This window comes from Sebastes fasciatus, chromosome 4, assembly GCF_043250625.1.
Source record: "Sebastes fasciatus isolate fSebFas1 chromosome 4, fSebFas1.pri, whole genome shotgun sequence".
Classification (NCBI taxonomy): domain Eukaryota; kingdom Metazoa; phylum Chordata; class Actinopteri; order Perciformes; family Sebastidae; genus Sebastes; species Sebastes fasciatus.
In genome coordinates, this window is record NC_133798.1 from 12,256,275 (window position 1) to 12,275,523 (window position 19,249).

Consider the following 19,249-nt stretch of genomic DNA (forward strand, 5'->3'; position numbering starts at 1 on the left):
AATACGATCATCTTGAGTTGGACAGAGTAACATAATACCAGGCAAACAATTGACTTCTCACTGCTCTGTCTGGTCGAAAGTCTGTTGCATCTTGATGCTGGGTATGTGCTCTGTTGCACCTGTAACCACACCAGACAGTGATGTCACAGTGTGCTGACACGTCCTGTAGTACACTCCTACATCACTGCAAAAAGGTGACAAATTCAAGCACTGGAGATTTCCAGCTGGTGTTAAGTAACTCTTTGAAACGGGAGCTCAAAAAATAAATGTATCATTTCAAAACAATTTCAGGGAAATTGTGAGGTAAAAAGACCTGATTGTGAAGTATATATTTAAAATATTTAATGAAATGTAAAATGTGTTTCCTTTATCTGTGCTGAATGTGTGTTGATGTATTCCACTACGCCACCGTTGTCTTTATAGAGGACAGAACATGCCAAAATAAAAAACATAAATGAATAAATGACTCGATAAATAAATAAATATGTCATTAAATGTAGCAAAAATAATATAAAAATAAATGTAGCCATTAATTAATTGATAAAATGTGACAGAAATTGTTATTTCTGTTTTAATTTGCTTCTTTATTTATTGATATTTGTTTTAATTACATTGTTTATTTACTCCTCTGGTTCATTAATATTTTTTTATAATTTTTTTATGTTTTATTTATTTTTGCAGTTATGTTTTATTTATTTTTGCATTTTTATTTTTATTTTTTTATTTATTCTATATGTATTTTTAAATGCATGTATTTGTTTATGCATTTATTTATTTCTGCACGATTTTCCCTTTGTATTTCACCCCTTATATATGTCCCCAAATGTGTCTATTTCTGTATTCTTTACACATTTCTTTTTATATTTCTTATGCATTTTTGGCTCATTTTGTAGATGAGCGGGCTGTCACTCAACGTGTGTCATGGGGTCAGAGTGCATAGATTGACTATATGCTAGCCAGCCAGTTGCACTCCAATCTTCATTCCCGGCTCTGTACAGCGGGTCATTGGCCTGCTGCTGCTCCAGAAGAGCAAATGAATAAGGGAATTCATACTAAAGAAGCTCTTTCTCTTATTTTTATACTGCTCTGTCCTTCAATACTCGACCAATTTCAGAAATTGTTGTCCCTATTTGTCAGTTAGATATAAAAAGATGGGATGAGGTTGAAAAATATTGAAGTTACCTTTTAATGGCTTTGGCCAACATAAGATTGACAGTAATGGCAACTAGCTGACAGCATAACTGTTATGAACAGTCATCTTTGTTGTGCAACAGTTCCATCTGGTAGTGTTGTCACTTTGATTTCTTTCCTATAATATTCTGTCACCATAGCAGGTAGCTTCATGACTCAAAAACACAAAACATATACAGACACCTTCTGGTGTATTTTTAGAACAAACATTCCTTTCTACAAAATATTAAATGAAAGTGGCAATATGGTTTAGAATATGCCAACACATATTTAAGGGCTTTATTCACACACAGACACACACACACGCACACACACACACACACACACACACACACACACACAGACACACACTTGAAGCATAGCTGCTATAAATATCCGTATCACTCCTCTGAACTTGTGTGTCTCTCAGGTTCTCTCTGCCTTCTTGTTTCGTGGTGGTTGAGCTTCTCTTCTCTCCAGTTACATCTCTGATGTAGCACATTATTCCATTTGTGAATCCTCCAAATTAGATTTCAGCCCTTTTAACCAGCCATCAACCCAAGAGTGTAAAATCACTGTCTAACATTTTTTCTCGCCAACGATGTCAGAGGGGATGTTGCTTTCTCTGATTACTGGCACATTGCAGTTACAGTCAGGTATGAAGCAGGACAAGTGCAGTCACACTGAATATCACTGTGGAAAAAAAATATATTTTTGTTTCTTTTATTGTTCTTTTTGAAATGTACAAATGAACCAGGGAATTTTCTAAATGTGAACTTCAGGTTGTCATTAGTCTTGTTTTTAATTATTCTAATCCTCTTGTTGTAGTTGCTGCTGCTGTTGAATGTTTTTATTAAATCAACCTTTCACGAGGTCCTCACCCCCATTAGCTGTTATTTTTGTTGCTGTTTATAGTCACCTCTCTTAGGAGCATATTATTCATCCTAAAATCATGCCATTCACTGGATGAATCACACAACAAAACCTTTGGGTTTTTTCTAGCACCTAAATATTTCAAATTGAACTAGTTTGTTGGAGCTAGAGTCTGTTCAGCAGCAGTATGGCACATGTTTAATTAATGCCACTTGGAAGATGGCATTGTCGAAGGTTTGCTGTTTGAGATTTGGAAATATCATACCTAAGCAGTGAAGGCTCTTTTGCCTAAGAATCTCCTTGTTTTTACACAATGATTTTATGTAATTGATTTTCACTTTTCATTGTGTTATAATTGCAGTTTTTCATGTTATGTAACCTGCATGTTTGGCATTCATGTCTTTATATTTATGACATTTAGCTGATCTTCTTCTTCTTCTTCTTCTTCTTCTTAATTGTTGTGCAATATATACTGTATCATTGGAACATGCAGTATTAATAAGTGTAGTTTCTTGCAGTGTGATATTTGCTCACCAGTAGTTTCAGCTCCACAGAGCTGTATATGAAGAGGTATTGTTAGACCTTTATAAATATATATATAAAAGCTTTCAGCTCTTTTATTCTTCTTTTTTTTTTTTTACTACAGCCAAGTGGGAAATGATCCTCATTTTTCAAATCTCTTCTATCTCACTGAGTAACTCTCTCTCCTGGCTTCCTTAGTCTTTCCTCTCCTCTCTGTTCATCCCTCTCTACTCATTTCCTCTTTTCTTTTTTTCTGCTCTCCTCTACTGTTACGTACAGATTGTTCTTTTTATTCTTCTTGCCTCCACACCCATCTCCACTCTGTTTCCTGTGCCCTGTTTTCTTCTCCCACCATCCTCTTCCTCCATTTCTCTCTTCTTCCCCACCTCTTCTGTATCATTGTGAATCAGCCGTCCTCCCCATTTTCCCTCCTCTCTCTTCATCTTGCACCTTATATTTCCTCTCTTATCTCCTCCACCTTCCACTGTGCCTTCATCATTCAGCATCTCTTTTGCTCCTTACTCACTACACAATCTCTCTCTTACACCCTCTCCTCTTCATCTTCTTCTTCTTCTTCTCTTCACCTCCTCCTCCTCCTCCCTCCTCTACCTCCCCCATACTGCTGCATTATTCAGACTGAGTGCTATTTGGAATGGCTTGTGTTGTCCCTGAGTACCTCTCCTCTCATTGCGCTCCATGGAGCATCGCTTCTGGAGTTTAACCCCTCCCTGCAAAACCCCCGACTGCACCACACACACACGCACACGCACACGCACACGCACACGCACACGCACACACACGCACACACACACACACACACACAAACACACACACACACACACACACACACACAAACACACAAGCAAACAAGCATCAGTTCAGACCATGGCACACACATACAGATACACAGAGGTGAATGTAAAGAAGTTCTCGCAATTGTCATGTCACACATGCTCCTTCCTTCTCTTTCTTTCTCTTTCTTCCCCAAAATACCAGCCAGGGGTCCTCAGAGATCACTTAAGCAGCAGCTGCAGGCAGATGCAGGGCCAGACTACAACAGAACAAGGCGTCTTTTATTCATAACTACCAGCAGCACCGAGCTGAAGCACTTCAACTGCAGCCTTACAACACAGGGCAGGGACAAGGTTCTGCACCGACGACAACAAAAAAGGAAATAGAGGAAACATCCCTACATATTTAATCGTTTAAAAAAGCAGGAGGGGACTGAATGGAAATACAAAGAGATACAAAAACTCGCTTCACTGGAAGATGCTGCATCTTTAGTGATGTGTAAAAGTAAAAGAGGAGGAAGTACAGATATGAGACGGAGACACGGAGAAGAGATGTGAAAGAATTTTGCTGAAATTGTGTGTGTTTAACACTTAACTTTTTAAGACATATAATAGGGGTTGCAGAAATTGGTTTTCAATGAAAAATGCGTAGTGATGACTTGTACATGTGTGGAGGACGGAACCTGCCAAAATAAAAAATAAATGACTCAATAAATAAATTACTCAATAAATAAATAAATACGTCACATGTTGAGTGACAGCCCGCTCATTTGCATAATGAGCCAGAAATGCATTAAGAAATGTAAAAAGAAATGTGTAAGGAAAAGTATAGAGAAATAAATAAGTTTGGGGAAATAAATAAGGTGTGAAATGCAAGGGAAAATTGTGCATAAATAAATAAATACATTTAAAAAGAAATATTAAATAGATAAAAATAAGTGCAAAATAAATAAATACATAAATAAATAAAGAATAAATGCAAAAATAAATGAATAAATACAAAATAAATGCAAAAATTACAAACAATAAATTAATAAAAATAAATACATAAATAAATAAATGGAAAATTAAACAGAAGAGTAAATAAATAGGGGAATTAATACATTGATCAATAAATAAAGAAGCAAATTAAAGCAGATGTCACATTTTATCAATTAATTAATGGCTACATTTATTTTGTAATATTATTTTTGCTACATTTAATGACATATTTATTTAATCATTTATTTATCTATTAATTTATTTTTGGCAGGTTCCGTCCTCCATATACATGAAGGTCCTGAGTGTGTTCTGGGAGTGCCAGCAAACACTTTGTTCTGCTTTTCCTAAAACATTTCCAGCCTGAAGTGACTCTCAGTGTTTTAGCAGTCGTCACCTTCATTGAGTTTTCTCTTCTTATTTTAGCAAAGTGACCTCAGTGGCACCTCAACTATCTCTCTGTTCTTTTGTTTCCCTCTTAATTTTGCTAATAGTGCAAATTAACACAATTAAAAGATATGACCTATGAAAGAAAATCCAGGTCTTCTGTTAGTTATGACACTGATGATGTGACTGGGGCATCAAGGGTTGAAACTATCCTGCATTTTTCATGCAAAATGTCTTTTTATAGCGGAGTTGTGAGGATGAAAGCTAGCTGGCAGTACAACGGAGTTACTGACGTCAAACAAGACCGGGACACTGGATCAGTTATTATTTATATTTCCTTTCAAAAGATCAAGATCTTAAAGGCCACAACCCCTGAATGTATACACTGCGCTATATCCTTCCAATGTACTGTAAATTTCATTATGTAGAGTTTTTTGTATAGTTGGAAATAAGCTGTTTCACCATCACTTTGATGCTAAAATGGAGAAGATGAGAACTCGTCTGACTAAATGCCTTTTAAAAAGAACTCCCAGTATGAATCACTGGCAGCCACACAGTCATTGTCAATAGTAACCACAGGTAGCTAACTTTGGAAATGTTGTTCCTGTTCACAAATTATATGACAGAACTTAACCTTGAAAATAACAAAATCTCTTACTGAAAAACAAAAAAGAAAATCACACACAAGCCCTAAAACAGTCTCTCCACACCAATATAAAAGAGTCCACTATTATCTTAATGTATTACAGTTAAAGACTTGTTCAGTGTTTATCAGCCGCAATAACTTGGTTGACCACATAAAACCACTGGCAAATAAAAATGGATATTTCTAATGATTCCAAATGCTTCCCATGTTTGGTAGCAAAATGGCTCATGACGGTGCAGTTGGAGCTTTCTCAGCATGAATTAAAATTTCAGAGCAAAAGCTGTTACACCAGCAGTCAGTAAATAAACATTCTCAAATCTTTTACTTTGACATTTCGCCATAAGTGAAATACAAAAAATGACCATTGGTGAAATGTATAAAATGGGATTGTCATGAATGGGCGAAGAGATACTGTGACAACACCAGACAATATAGTCATGCAACAAGTTCTCATCCCAACTCGTCACATACTGACGCTTTGTCAGGACTCTGTGGCGTCACTTTACGGTCACAGTAAACGCGTGGTTAACGTTGTGAATTCAAACAAAAACACTTGGTTGGGCTTACAACTGCTACGTTTGTAAAGTGAAATTGAACGTTGTGAACACGGGACACGAATGAACAGCGTCTCATACTGGTGCTAAAGGGTGCCTTGTACGGCAGTACCGAACGCCGGCGGCCGTGACAAAACCTCAGTATTTAATGCCCTGGGAATGAGAAGGGGCTGGATTACTATGTTTGTAAAGTGAAAATAATATGAACACGAACAGCGGCCTCCTGGATGAAAGCCCTGTGTTTATTGGACCCATTCACCTATTCCCTATGTCACCACATTCCCCGACTACTTTCTCTGAGCGTTTAGTATAGTTATTTAGTGACGCGGATGGGATAACATTGTAGTAAATTGAAAGTTAAACAGTGCCTTGTGCGTGACAAAACATGGGTATTTGATGCCCTGACAAATGACATGGCTTCTGTTCACACAGCTTCCAAAGTCTACAATAGTTGCTCCTTGTACTGATTGTACTCCTGTTTTCTCTTTTCATCTCTTCATCTTAAAATAGAACCTTTAGTCCCACCTCTCATCTTAAAGGGGAACTACGCCCATTTTCAAAATTCATACATGTTATTATTATGATCTAAGACAGCCCAAGAAATATTAGTAAACATGAACAACTCTCTCCCAAATTCAAAAACTAGAGTGATAAAACTCAAATTTGTGATGTCATAGGGTATAAAGTGTGGAGCTGCTCCATAAACAATGACAATAACATATCAGAATTCTTCATTTAGGCGGTGTTCCACTTTAAGGTCCTATCTTAGATTTGAACCCACATTTGGAGTGGAAACGAACGTGTTACGGAAGTTCATGAAATCCATTTTCCCTGCATTTTTTAGCTTATTTTAATTCAAAATAACATTAAAAATGCATGATCACATCAAAAATGCATGGCAACTATTCATTTAGTTTAACAGGCTCTGACTCTATACATTTTAGTACAAATCACAGTGGTCTGTAAAACTGACAGCTCACCATATGATAGATAATCTGCTTTTTTTTTAATTTATTGTGCTAAACATAACTGTTATTTACAAGTCACATAACTAAATAGACTGCCTGGCCCATTTATTGTTACACTTTGTTGTTACACAGATTACTACTAACCCTTAACATAGTACTGGCTCAATGCATTTTCATTTACTCTTGACCATATAACTCACCCACTGATTTGATAACATGTTGACTTGAAGTTTCTAAATGACACTAAAAAACGTTACTAATACATTTTATTTGATACGTATGTAGCATATTTCTTGTTAAAGTGACAAAATGTAAAGGTTTCAGAGGATAATATACAGTATATTTACATTATGCTAAACACACTGTAAACCTGATGTATTTTTTCATCGCTTAATATCAGTTAAATTCTGATTTCTACTTTTTAAAAAAATATATATTTCCTCCTCACTTACAAAGACTGTACTTTATTGTATATTGAATTTTTCCTCCTCTTACTTGTCTTATTACATAACTACTCTTTGAATTGCATATATTTGAATTTGAGCTATACAGTTGATGAACTACCCCATAATATCTCTTTTCTCGTTAAATAGGCCACCATGCCGGCATGCCTGGTACTTGAGAAGCGAGCTTGTGACTGGAAGGTCGTAGGTTCAATCCCCCCGACCGGCAGGATAAATCTGAGTGGGGAAAGTGAAAAGCAGCGCTTACCCCTCATTACCCCCACTGAGCTGCCCTTGAGCAAGGCCCTTAACCCAAACTGCCCCAGTGGAGCGGCTCATTGGCCAGCAGATCACTCCCCCCCCGCAACCCCCTTAATAAATAAAACGGTGGGGGAAAAAAAATCAAGATGGTCCTCACAATAACACAGAAAGTACACACATACCCTCATGCACACACCACCCATTGACTGTTTGCTGTTTGTGTGGATTAAGAGGGATTACACTCCACGGACACATGCTTCAGTGCCTTTAGGGGGTTTGTGTATGAGAGTGTGTCTTTTTTTTAGGGTTATTGTGAGTTCCAGCCGTTAGCGGTCGCTGTCTCACAACTTCAATGACTGCTTGTGTTTATATTTGGCAGTCTGGGTCATGTCTATATGTTGGTAGTGAGGGGTCTGCAGATGGCAGGGATGTCCTAAACAAAGGCTGAGGTACCTGCAAGGTTCAGCTCTGTCTCTGCAGTTATTGGCAGTCACCATATTTGGAGAAAATATCACTGCTGTCATGTTAAAACCTTGCATTTTTAATAATTTTAAGATGCACTGCACACTTAAACATGTTTTTTGAGTTGCAAACTAAATGACTGTACTGTGATGAAACACATCAATGCTGGTGTTAATATTGACATTTCTTACCAAATTTATGGAAATCAGCATTTCATGGGTTGAAAATGGCTCAACACGTAATCAACTGTTTTAAATCAGCCCTGAACCTTGTCAGGCCAATGCTGACATAGAGCCTTATCTATATCATGAAAATGTTTTTTTTTTTTTACTTTTTTGTAACTTTTTACACGTATAAATCGTTATTTATTGCAAATGAGGGAACAGGTTGTAACCTAACCTAACCTAACCTTTCCTCTATCAGCCTGTAGACTGCTTTTTATGTGAAGGACTCGGGTCAGTGGATGTGACGTCATGCGCGCTCGTGTGTGCCTACTCTGTTCAGCGCAGCTACGGGGATAACTAATTTAATGATTTCCTGGGAAATGCTATATATTGTTATGTTTCAAGATCAGTTGACAGCCATATACTGTAGTAGAACTGATCTGATCACTGATTAGGTAGAAAATTAGTACACCTATATTTTTTGGTGTAGGATGATTATGGAGGATGGCAAAGTTACAGTAAAGTGAATTTATAACTACTGCTTTTTTTTTTGTAGCTGAGGCTCCTTCAACAGAAACAGGGAAACATATTTCACTGCTTTTTCACAACATTTTATTACACAGAGGTGTTTGTTTTGACAAGCAGCACTGGTAGACACAAAATAAACAATAATTTCCAAACCCACTCACCACATACCCCACACACAAAAGGATTAACTACATCCAATTAACAGAAAATAATAGGTCTCATTAACAGCCGCAGCAGAAATAAACATTACATAACCAATATTATTGTGCTTCTTATGTAACCCCAAACAAATCCGGACCACAGTTGTGGTGGTTGTCATCACAACCTCATCTCAGATAGATTCGGTGTTATTTATTTAAAGAAACATTTATAATAGCCCCAACAATTTCCAAACTGTCCAGGTTTCACTCAGGAAGCAGGAGAAGGCGTGTTGTTTTTGAAAGCCCACACAGTGCACTGCCCCCAGATCAGCCAATGCTTTGTTGCTTTGTTTGATTGTTTACAACTGTTACTCTAAAATGGAAACCTTTGTGAGTAGAGGAGTGAGGTTTTGTTCTTGCTCAACACCTTGTAGTTTCAAGGCCACACTGCTGTCCAAATTGGGGATGATGGTCACAGTGAGAAAACCCTGATACCTATGTTGATCTGGGGGCATTAAGGTTAAAGTGTGAATGCCACCAATCAGCTGATCCTCTGTGATTCTTTCACAGAGGATATTCATCATCCAGAGTCCTAAATAAACTCCAGTACATTCAGAACTCTGCTGCTCGTCTGCTCACCCATGGAGGATCGACATGGAGGAGTGCTGGTAGGTGGACTAATCCCTTAAACCTTTTATACATGCCCATGGTATTAAGGGGTAGCTATGAGATCTGTATAAGGATACTTAGATTGTTTAATTCATTTTAAGAGTCACTTTTGCCCCCTTTCATAGAAAGCATCTAAATAAGTAGAAGAAGTAGTAGAAGAAGAAAAGGAGAAGAAGGAGAAGCCATACATTACACAGCTGTAATGGGCATTATAGATCTGTAAAACCATATGCTGGAAACACATTTGTGTCATCACATAATTGTAGGCCAAAGCTTTATGGTTGTTGTTGTTGTTGTGATAATCTTTTGATCTTTTCACTCGGCCCCTAACATAATAAGGTCAGAGGTCAAGCTCAGCAACAAAGAAACATGGCTGGAGCTAGTAAGGATTTGGGATCTTGTTCAAGCTTACTTCAGTAGGGCAGATGTTTGAACCCAGGCCTTATAGATGAGGGATGGCAACATATTGGATATCCTCATCTCACGGGCAACAGGACTTTTATGCATTGTGTGTCAGTCCCAACTCATAATGTATGCTTTACTTTAATATCATGACTGTTGTCTGGATGGTTTCTGTCTGTCTCAATGCAGTTCTCTCTGCTTTGTTGAATCAATATAACATTGCTTTACGTTGTGAGGAATTTTTCAGCACATTTTCAAGACTCTCACTTCCCTTCTCTCCTCTTTACTAGTTTATTTACTCAGCAGTGCACTCAGTGTACAAGATGTCATCATTAAGAGCGTTAGGATGTCTCTTCCTGCCTCCGCACTGCTCCATATCATTTCCCCTTTTTTCACCACTTCTTCTCTAGGCCTGTCTTTTTTTCTCCCTTCGCATCACTCTGACCTCATTTAATCCAGCTCCTTCCATCTTTAACCACGTTTCTTTGAAAGCCGCAGACTGAAGGGTGCAAATTACATCCTGACACATCCAGTTAGCCCTCCTCCCACACTCTGCTTTTCACCCCAGCCTCCTAGAAAAGAAGATGAAGGTGTTCTATAAACATCTGTGCACTATTAGAAATAACCCATGGTTCTTTGCTTTGTTTTGTGGGGCTATAATGTCGTATTGCAGGTTGCCGCAGTAAAAGTATGCACTTAATTGACAGTTCTCTAAGCACTTCTTCCCTTAGTTACTGTTGCTACTCCTGTCAGGCTTTTCTTTCTCGCATGGCACACATGAAGTTCACAATGCTAATGGAGGCAGATTTTTACCACTTGGAGTTCTTAGTGACTCTTAGTGAGGATGGGTCCTTGATTTCAGACAGAGGTAGACAAAAAGCTGTTTTCTCTTGTCTTAGAGTCGTCTACTTTGCAGTCTGATGACTGTCACTGGTGGATTTTGTATCTAGCGAGCTTATTAAGTTAATGTTGCTGACTCGTTTTAAAGAGAATCCTGTCTTAAAGGTCTTATTGATAACATTTTTATGTAGACAATTTTTACTTTAAATAATACAGCTACAGAGCTTTTAGAAAGGTGCAGAATAAAAGTATGGCTTTTCCTGAAAAAACAGATTATGATTGTGAATTAATCATTTAAAGGGACTGTTTGTAAGAATCAGAAATGCTTGTTAACAGCGACACCTGTTGCCGTTAAGTTAACGAAAGTCAGCGTCGGGCTCGCGCTGATAGACATGAACGAGCATCGCTCAAAACAGTGAGGCGACACACGTCAGCTAAAACACAATATCCCTCTATATTTCACCTGCTTGGCAGTAATGTTAGCTGACCAGATGAAGGTCTCTCCATGAATCACTGCTGATCCTAGTGTTGGCTTTTTCCTGCCTCGGCCTCCCGACAGCAGCCGGAGGGAACAGGGGAGACACCGGAGTTTTGATTGGACGCGATAACGTTTCTCTCTGTGGAGCCCCGTCACTCCACAAAACACGGGAAACCTCTGTTGGTCTGGAGGAGCTGCAGCATTTATTTCTGCACAAACGTCCACTTTACATTCACTAGATATTCTCAGAGCTAAACTAACTCTTCTGCAGTGTGTAGTGTGCGCGCATGCACGTGAGAGCGGAGTGAAATAGCGAGAACGAGCGCGGTGTTTGAGTGAAGGCAGGCAGGCAGAGGAGCAGAGTACAGCAGAGACTCCGGCCCTGGACACCAAAGCTACAGTCTCCCCCGCGTCCTCCGACCGCGGCCAACACTGTTTAACAGACGGGCTTCACTAGATATAACTTTGCGGTTTTGGTGCTTCTGTGTAGTTCGTGTTGGAGTCTTGTCTGAACAGCGTAGCCACACACGAGCGCGTATGGGACACTAACTGGATTCATTTATATGTGTAAGAAGTTGCAAAAAGGCCCTTTAAAAAATGCTGGCGGGTCCAAAATTAATGATTTTTTTATCTGTGTTGAAGATACTGATGTTAGGTTCCCACTTCTAGCAAGGTTTGTGAGCCACAAGTAAAACAACGCTGGTATCACATGGTATCTCTGGGTTGTCTGTTAGTGTGGAAAAAATGGATAAATGGCTGAAATTGACAGTAAGTACCTGGCATCGACTTGTTGTGAAGTAAATGCAATGGAACGAGCGAGGGAGACTGCAACATCTAGTGGCTGAAGTGTGGAGCAGTGTAGGTAGTTAGTCCTACTTTAGTATGATATTAAAAGTTAGATGAGACAATTATTTTGTTCTAACATGATCTCTGTGTTGCTGCTTAGCTTACTTATTTTGTATTACTGCTGTAGTAAGGCAGACATGCTAATGATTGTAAGGATTAAACACACTGCTAAATCCATTCCCTACACTTTTCCTTGCAGGTATAACCATCAGTGACATAATTTGTAATTCTTTCTTTCTAAGATGCATGTATGTAAATCAGGATGGCTGTAATATTTTTAAATTCCCTTGGCAAACAAGGGTTAAATAGGTTAAAAAATTCTATCATGACTGTTGCCAGAACAGGTTTCTCATTTAATGTGTTGCAGAATACTGCTTCAGTTTCTTCAATGTTGTGTCCTCAATCAGCATAGTTCTTACTCTCTGCTAGGAAGACTTGCATCACATCACTGTTGATAGTGTGGGGGAGTGTGTGCTCTGCTTGTGTAACAGTAACCACAGTGTGTTAACGGACTGACCAGATGTGACAAAGGAAGGAAAAGGAGACAGAAGTTGCCCTAACTGCAACAATACCAATCTGATGTCAGTGAATATGGTGCATGCTACTATACTGTAGATAAAAAACACTCGTGGAATTCCATGTATATAGTGCAGATATGGGACGGTTTTTAAATAGCTCCCAATGGAGCTCACAAATGCTCCAGATGCACTATGATTTACCTTAACTTACTTATAGCCAGGTTTTAGTCAGCTCCTGTCAGTCAATACCTACTCCAGTAAGGTTATGTTTAGACTGCTCACTCTGATTAGGCAGCTGAAATTTTTGGCGTCACTGCTTTTGTTTCTTTTTGCTTTTTACTTCCATGGATGGCAATGTCAGTTGGGCCACCACTTTGGTCCATGTCTCAACAACGTTGGATGGACTGCCGTAAAATTTTGTATAGACATTCATGGATGAAACCTACTGACTTTGGTGATCCCCTGACATTTCCTCTAACACCACCACCAGGTTGACATTTGTGGTTTAGAGTGAAATACCTTGAAAAGTATTGGATAGATTTCTACAAAATTTGCTTGAAATAGTCAAGGTCCCTTGCAGATAAATTCTTAAGACTTTGGCGATCCTCTAAATTTGCCTCTAGCACCGCTGTGAGGTTGACATTTTTGTTTTTTATTGAAAATCTCCACTATTGGATGTATTATTATGAAATCTGGTATATATATTCAGGGTCTCAATTGTGATTCGTCATCATCAGGTCAAACAAGTAGTACTAATTGTTATCATACTAATTCTCTAAAAAATAAGATCACCTGCTAAACATTTACATGCTAGCATTATCATCGTGAGCATGTTAGCATTAGCGATCACAAAACCTCCCAAGATCAGCCTTGAGTGTATCAAACACTTGAAAATTCACAATAGTGCATATGAAATGAAAGAGTCTCCAAAATGGTGGTTCCTGAATAAAACATGATTGACAACACTACAAGTATGCAAGTTAACTAAATTGTGCCCAAAGAGAAAGGAATAATATTGTACTGTATATATCTCTGTATATTCATGCAGTTGAATAAACTGTAACATCATCTTTGAGGATCGGGGGTTGTTTGCAGTCCAGGTGGATGAGCGTTGCAGCGAACTTGGTGGTAACAACATAAATGCAGCCTAACAATGTACACAGTGATGTGGATGTGTTGGAATAAACTGGACCGTCAGCCGTCAGACCAGAGGACAGCTGGTGTTGACAGTCAAGCAAGAGGCATTGAGTCATTTTGGATGACTCAATGCAGAATATTGCATGTAGCTAACAGAGATAAGACAATAACACCCATACCTCTCTGCCACTCACACGCTATAATGAACTTTACAAACGTGCTTTCCCTCCAACGTGATGGGATGGACACAAATGGCACAGGATTATTTGTGTGAAAACTTTCCCTCGGAAGTTCTATCTTTGTTTCGAAATAGACTTCCTTTAAAACACGCCAGGATGTGGCTACCGTAGTAGTTAGCAAATGCTCGATGCTCAACTTCCTGCACCAGTCACTTGTTCACTTTGGCTCACTGCCATTTCATGCAGGTCCTCTGCGCAGGGCAGCGTATACTCAGCTTGTTTGTGCGTTTGCAGGAAGCGGCTGCCTTGGGTTTCATATGTGGGGGCAGATCAGAGCCCTGACACTCAACTCAACAGTCTATGAGAAGGCCAGAACACCAAAACAATGAACCAAAAGTAGCTTAAAGCTGCACAGACCTGCAGAGTGGGGTGCTCAAAAAAAAAATAGTTTTTCCTAATATTAAAAAATATTGTCAAGTGACTCAACCAGGGCATCTTTGCTTGCATTAAATTAATTGTAGGCCATTGCCAAGGCAACAGCGTTAACCACAATGTTTTAACATAATGTTATTTGATGAAAATATATATTTATAGTAGAGAATGTAGGCCTTTGTAGTAGCCTATAATTGTGAATGTAATTCAGCTTTGAGTGATAGCAGAATTGAATTCAATTAATCTGTGAATCATGTTTGAAAAAGTCAATTTAAACATATTTGTGAACATGACGCAGATTTGAGATATCCTATTTAGGAGGACTTCTGTGGGCTTCATTTGTTGAATTCATTTGCAAACTTCTGTATGTTTGTTGATTAAAACTAAATGTTTTGTTTTGGCTAAAAATTAACTCATCACTGACTGAATGTAGCCTACAAAGAGGCAAATGCATGCATTCCTCTTTTGTCAGGTTATAAATTGTTAGCAAAAGATGAACTGACCAACTGACCTTCATACTAATATGTTATGCTATGCTAATGCTTAGGCAACATGTTGATGATTAGCAGGTACAGTTTATCACATTCACCATTCATCATAGTTTAGCATGTTAGCATGCCCCTCAACACAAAGTACAGCTGAGGCAGATGGGAATTGTGTTTTTTGCAGGAGCCCTTTCACTCAAACCAAAAGCGTTAACCTCATGGTGACGCTAGAGGAAAACTCAGGGAATCATGAGAGTGAGTAGGCGTTTGGGGGGAATGTCTGTAACAAATTCCATGGCAATGCAACCAAATAATAGTTGCAACCAAATAATAGTTGCAGTTCCCATCACTATGTTATAGTAGCCTAGCTTACAGGCTTTTATAGTCCAATATTAGGCTTTATGTTAAACAGAACATACATATAAAAACGCCATTGCAAAAAAACTGCGAGAGTTCAAGACATATTTCATGTAACTGATACCTCACCCGTCCAATAAGGTCAAGACAAGAGTCACAAAAAAGTTAATTTGTAGGTTTTAGCTTACATGAGCCAGTAGACTAGTGATGGGAATTACGGCTCTTTTTAGTGAGCCAGATCATTTTGCTCACCAAGAAGAGCCGGCTCTTTTGGCTCCCAAACGGCTCTTCGTTTTACCACTTCTGCCTTTTATAATTCAGCCAAATTTAGCGCTGTTTTGACCTTTGATTAGTATGTGTGTACATATATCACTTTAATTATTCAATATAATTATACTAAACCTTATATTTTCCAGAATATCATAATTTTACCTGCTGCTTCGTTTCCGACCGTCACTCATCTTGTCTGCTATTCGCGCACCGCATTCCTCTCTCTTTTTCTCCTCCTCTTCCTCCTGCTCTGTACCTGTAGACCGTCATTGCACCGCACACCGCTGCCCCTCCCTGCTTGATGGTATGATCCTTGTCTTGTCTTTCATCACCTGATTGGTCGCACGGACGTCATTAACACAACATTCAGTCACAGTCAGTGCATGGAGTGCCCGTGGTGCGGAGAAGATCGTCCTATCATTCTGCCTTGAATTAATTAAAGAAAAAAAAGAAAAAGAAAAAAACGTCTCTCGGACGGGAGCCGGCTCTTATCGTTCACTTAGAAGAGCCGGCTCTTTGAACCGGCTCGTTCGTGACCGACACATCACTACTATAAGTGCACCACCAGGCCGCGCCACTAGGAGTCTGGACTCTCTCTCTCGCTCTCTCGCGCTCTCGCGCTCTCTCTCTCTCTCGCTCTCCACACTTCTGTTTTTTCTCTCACTCTTCTGACGTCAGCAACTTGCAACTGAACGAATGAACTAACGAACGACCGACCGAGCCCCTACCGGAGAGCTACCGGGAGGCAGTAGAGAGTCACAGAGCGAGTCCCCGCCGCCCGCCTCGGAGGAGCCAAACGGAGGAAGAAGAAGGTCCAACTGTGAGAAGAAGAACCGTGTGAGAAGAAACAAACGATGCGAGCGCTGCTCACCGCCGCCCAGTGACGTTAAACACACAACCTACTGTGAGAAGTAGAGAACCGTTACCGTGATTTACCGACAGAAGAGAGACGGAGGACGGACCACCAGGCTTTGAGAACCAGACAACTACATCGAGTTGTGTGTTTGCTCCGTTGGATCATACCGTGAGGATCGTGATTTAAATGCGTTAACGGTGCCGTACCCCGGTAGAGAGAGAAGAGGGAGCAGCCCAGAGAGACAGAGACAGGGATCACTGAGGGAGCGAAGAGGCACAGCACAGAAAAAGGAGGAAATTAACCAAGAAAAGGGAGGGAAAAGGATCTTTTCAGGCTCTTTTTGTTGCTATTTTTCTTCTGCCCTGGATCCCGGTATCGGTAACGCTCTCAAGCTGTGTTCTCTAACCATGGGATGTACTCTGAGCGCAGAGGAGAGGGAGGCTCTGGACCGGAGCAAAGCCATCGAGAAAAACCTCAAGGAGGACGGTATGACCGCGGCCAAAGATGTTAAACTGCTGCTGCTCGGTAAGAGAGATGATTAGCCTTCCGTAGAGCCTTCCGTAGGGCCCGGTAGAGCACCATAGAGCCCGGTAGAGCCACGTAGAGCCACGGCAGAAATGAGACGCTTGGGGGGGAGATGAAAGGTGTGGTGTGTGTGAGGAGGGTGGGCGTCTGGTAAAAGATCACTGAAGATATACTCCTGGAAATAAATAAAAACATCTATCATAAGCTAAAAAAACAAAACCCATATGAACAAAAATCCAAAAAATGGGCGTTGATTTAGTTGATTTTTGGCCACTAAAACACACCCTGCCTTCTCATTACATCACTACCTTTATCCATTTAAAGATATACCAGATGGGTAAAATGTAATTCTGCATAATCAGTCAGTATGTATAGGTAAAAGGTGGGACATTACTACATTAGAGGTGATAACTGCAGATGGGTGCTAGAAAAAAATGGCAGTAATGCAGCAATGGAGGGCCAAAGCACAGGCAGTGTGTTGGTTCATTGGTTTTGGGGTGGGAGATTGATTCATTGATTCTTTGTGAGGAAGTAGCCTGTTGTAAGTATTTAATCTCTTTCACGGACTAAATTGAAAGATGGAGGATGGAAGGGAATACAAAAGGGTGTTGAAGAAGAAAGGGTGCAGCCACTCTCCATCTTTTTTATCTCCACCCCACTGCTGCTGTCCTTATTCACTTAGGTTTTTAACAGGCTGATTCTCCCTTTATTTCTCTCTCTCTCTCTCTGCCACCCCCTCCTCTCTCTCTCCCACTCTGTCTCCATCTTGCTCCCTCTCACACATACATACACTCACACATACACCCTGTTTACATTGTCTTCTTGTCTCTTATCCCTCAGGGGCTGGAGAGTCAGGGAAAAGCACCATCGTCAAACAGATGAAGTAAGTCTCTAATAAGCACGGTCTAATAACCCTATAGAGTGGACATGTGTCCCTCTCTCACTCTTTCTTTCTGTCTTTCTCTCACACACACATACTGTATATATGCAGCCTGATCTCAAAATGATCACCTTGATTATGTGCCATGTTTTTGTCTTGGAAAAGCACGACTGTTGACCACACAGCACCCTTGACCTCAACCCTAACTGGCCTTGTCAAACATCTGCCATCAAGCGTCACTCTTTCAACCCATAGACAACCTATGTGGGTCGAAAGATTGGGTGTATGGGAAAATAATGTAGGTGCAGTGATTAACTGTACTGCTATGTATGCATGGGGGTGCTGTATAATAATATAATGGACTGTTCCAACATATATGTCATGCACATACACTGTTCTGTTACTGTCTATACACTCCTCTTCACTTTAGTCCAATTCTAATAGCAGTAGCATTTACTGAAATAGCTGCTTTAAGCTTGCTTTAGTTAAATGGTTCAGAGGTGTGGCCATGTCACCAGACCTAGTTAGAAATAAATAGTAATCTTGGAGCAAATTTAAGTAATCATGTCAACACCAATTTAAACTCACTTTTTAGTTGTGAGCCCACAATTTTAGTTTTAGCATTACTAATGTTTTTTTAAATTGATAATCACATAGTTGTAGGATAAGGCCTCCTATACTTGGATTTTCCCCTCCACATCTGATTCTGTGATCTCAGGTGCAGACAAGGCAACCTCGAATTACACACTTATGCATTTGCTGTCCACATTAATGCTGCTGAAATGGTATATACTCTACGTTTTGTATTACAAGCTATAGTAAATACAATGTGGAGGGTTTAGTTTATGTAGACAACATTGTCCACCTACTTAAACAAAAATGTATGATAATATTCCCAATCGAGTTTCTCTTCAGAACATTAACAGTGAGTTTGTGACCAAATGCCACTTCTGCTACTACAGTGTTACTGTATAGTTTATTTATAGAGCCGAAACAATTACTCCATTAATTGATTAGTTGATTGGCAGAAAGTTAATCGGCAACTATTTTTTAGAATCGATTTAATCATTTAAAGTTCCAGTGTGTAAGATTTAGGGGGATATATGGGCAGAAATGGAATATAATATTCATAACTATGTTTTCATTAGTGTACTAAGAATCGTTGCGTTTTCGTTACCTTAGAATGAGGCCTTTCGCATTTTTAAATTACCTGCAGGCCAACGTAGGTTCTCAGACATGCTTGGAAAGGGAGGGGTGAGAGACCGCTAAATGCCACTAAATCCTACACACTGGTTCTTTAAGTCATTTTTTCTAGCAAAAATGCCAAAATATGAGGATTTTCTGTGTTTTTCTGTTTTATATGTGGTAATTGGCAACTGAATATCTTTGGGGATTGTTGGTCACACACAACAAAACTTTTTAAGATGTCAGCCAGGGCTTTAGGGAATTTTAAATGTAATTTTTCTAACATTTTGTAGACCATTAATT

General features: G+C 39.5%; 1 protein-coding gene across 2 annotated transcripts in view; it reads left to right on the forward strand.

The window, feature by feature from the left end:
* The first annotated feature begins 16,095 nt into the window (after positions 1 to 16,095).
* LOC141765789 (guanine nucleotide-binding protein G(o) subunit alpha) overlaps positions 16,096 to 19,249 on the forward strand; it is a 113,276-nt gene continuing 110,122 nt past the window's right edge. The window contains exons 1-2 of one of the 2 annotated variants that reach the window (XM_074632017.1): positions 16,096 to 16,881; positions 17,722 to 17,764. In XM_074632017.1, coding sequence (XP_074488118.1) covers positions 16,764 to 16,881; positions 17,722 to 17,764 — 161 coding nt within the window. In that variant the 5' untranslated portion in view covers positions 16,096 to 16,763. The remainder of the gene's footprint in view (positions 16,882 to 17,721; positions 17,765 to 19,249) is intronic. The other variant, XM_074632018.1, reaches the window with a different exon arrangement.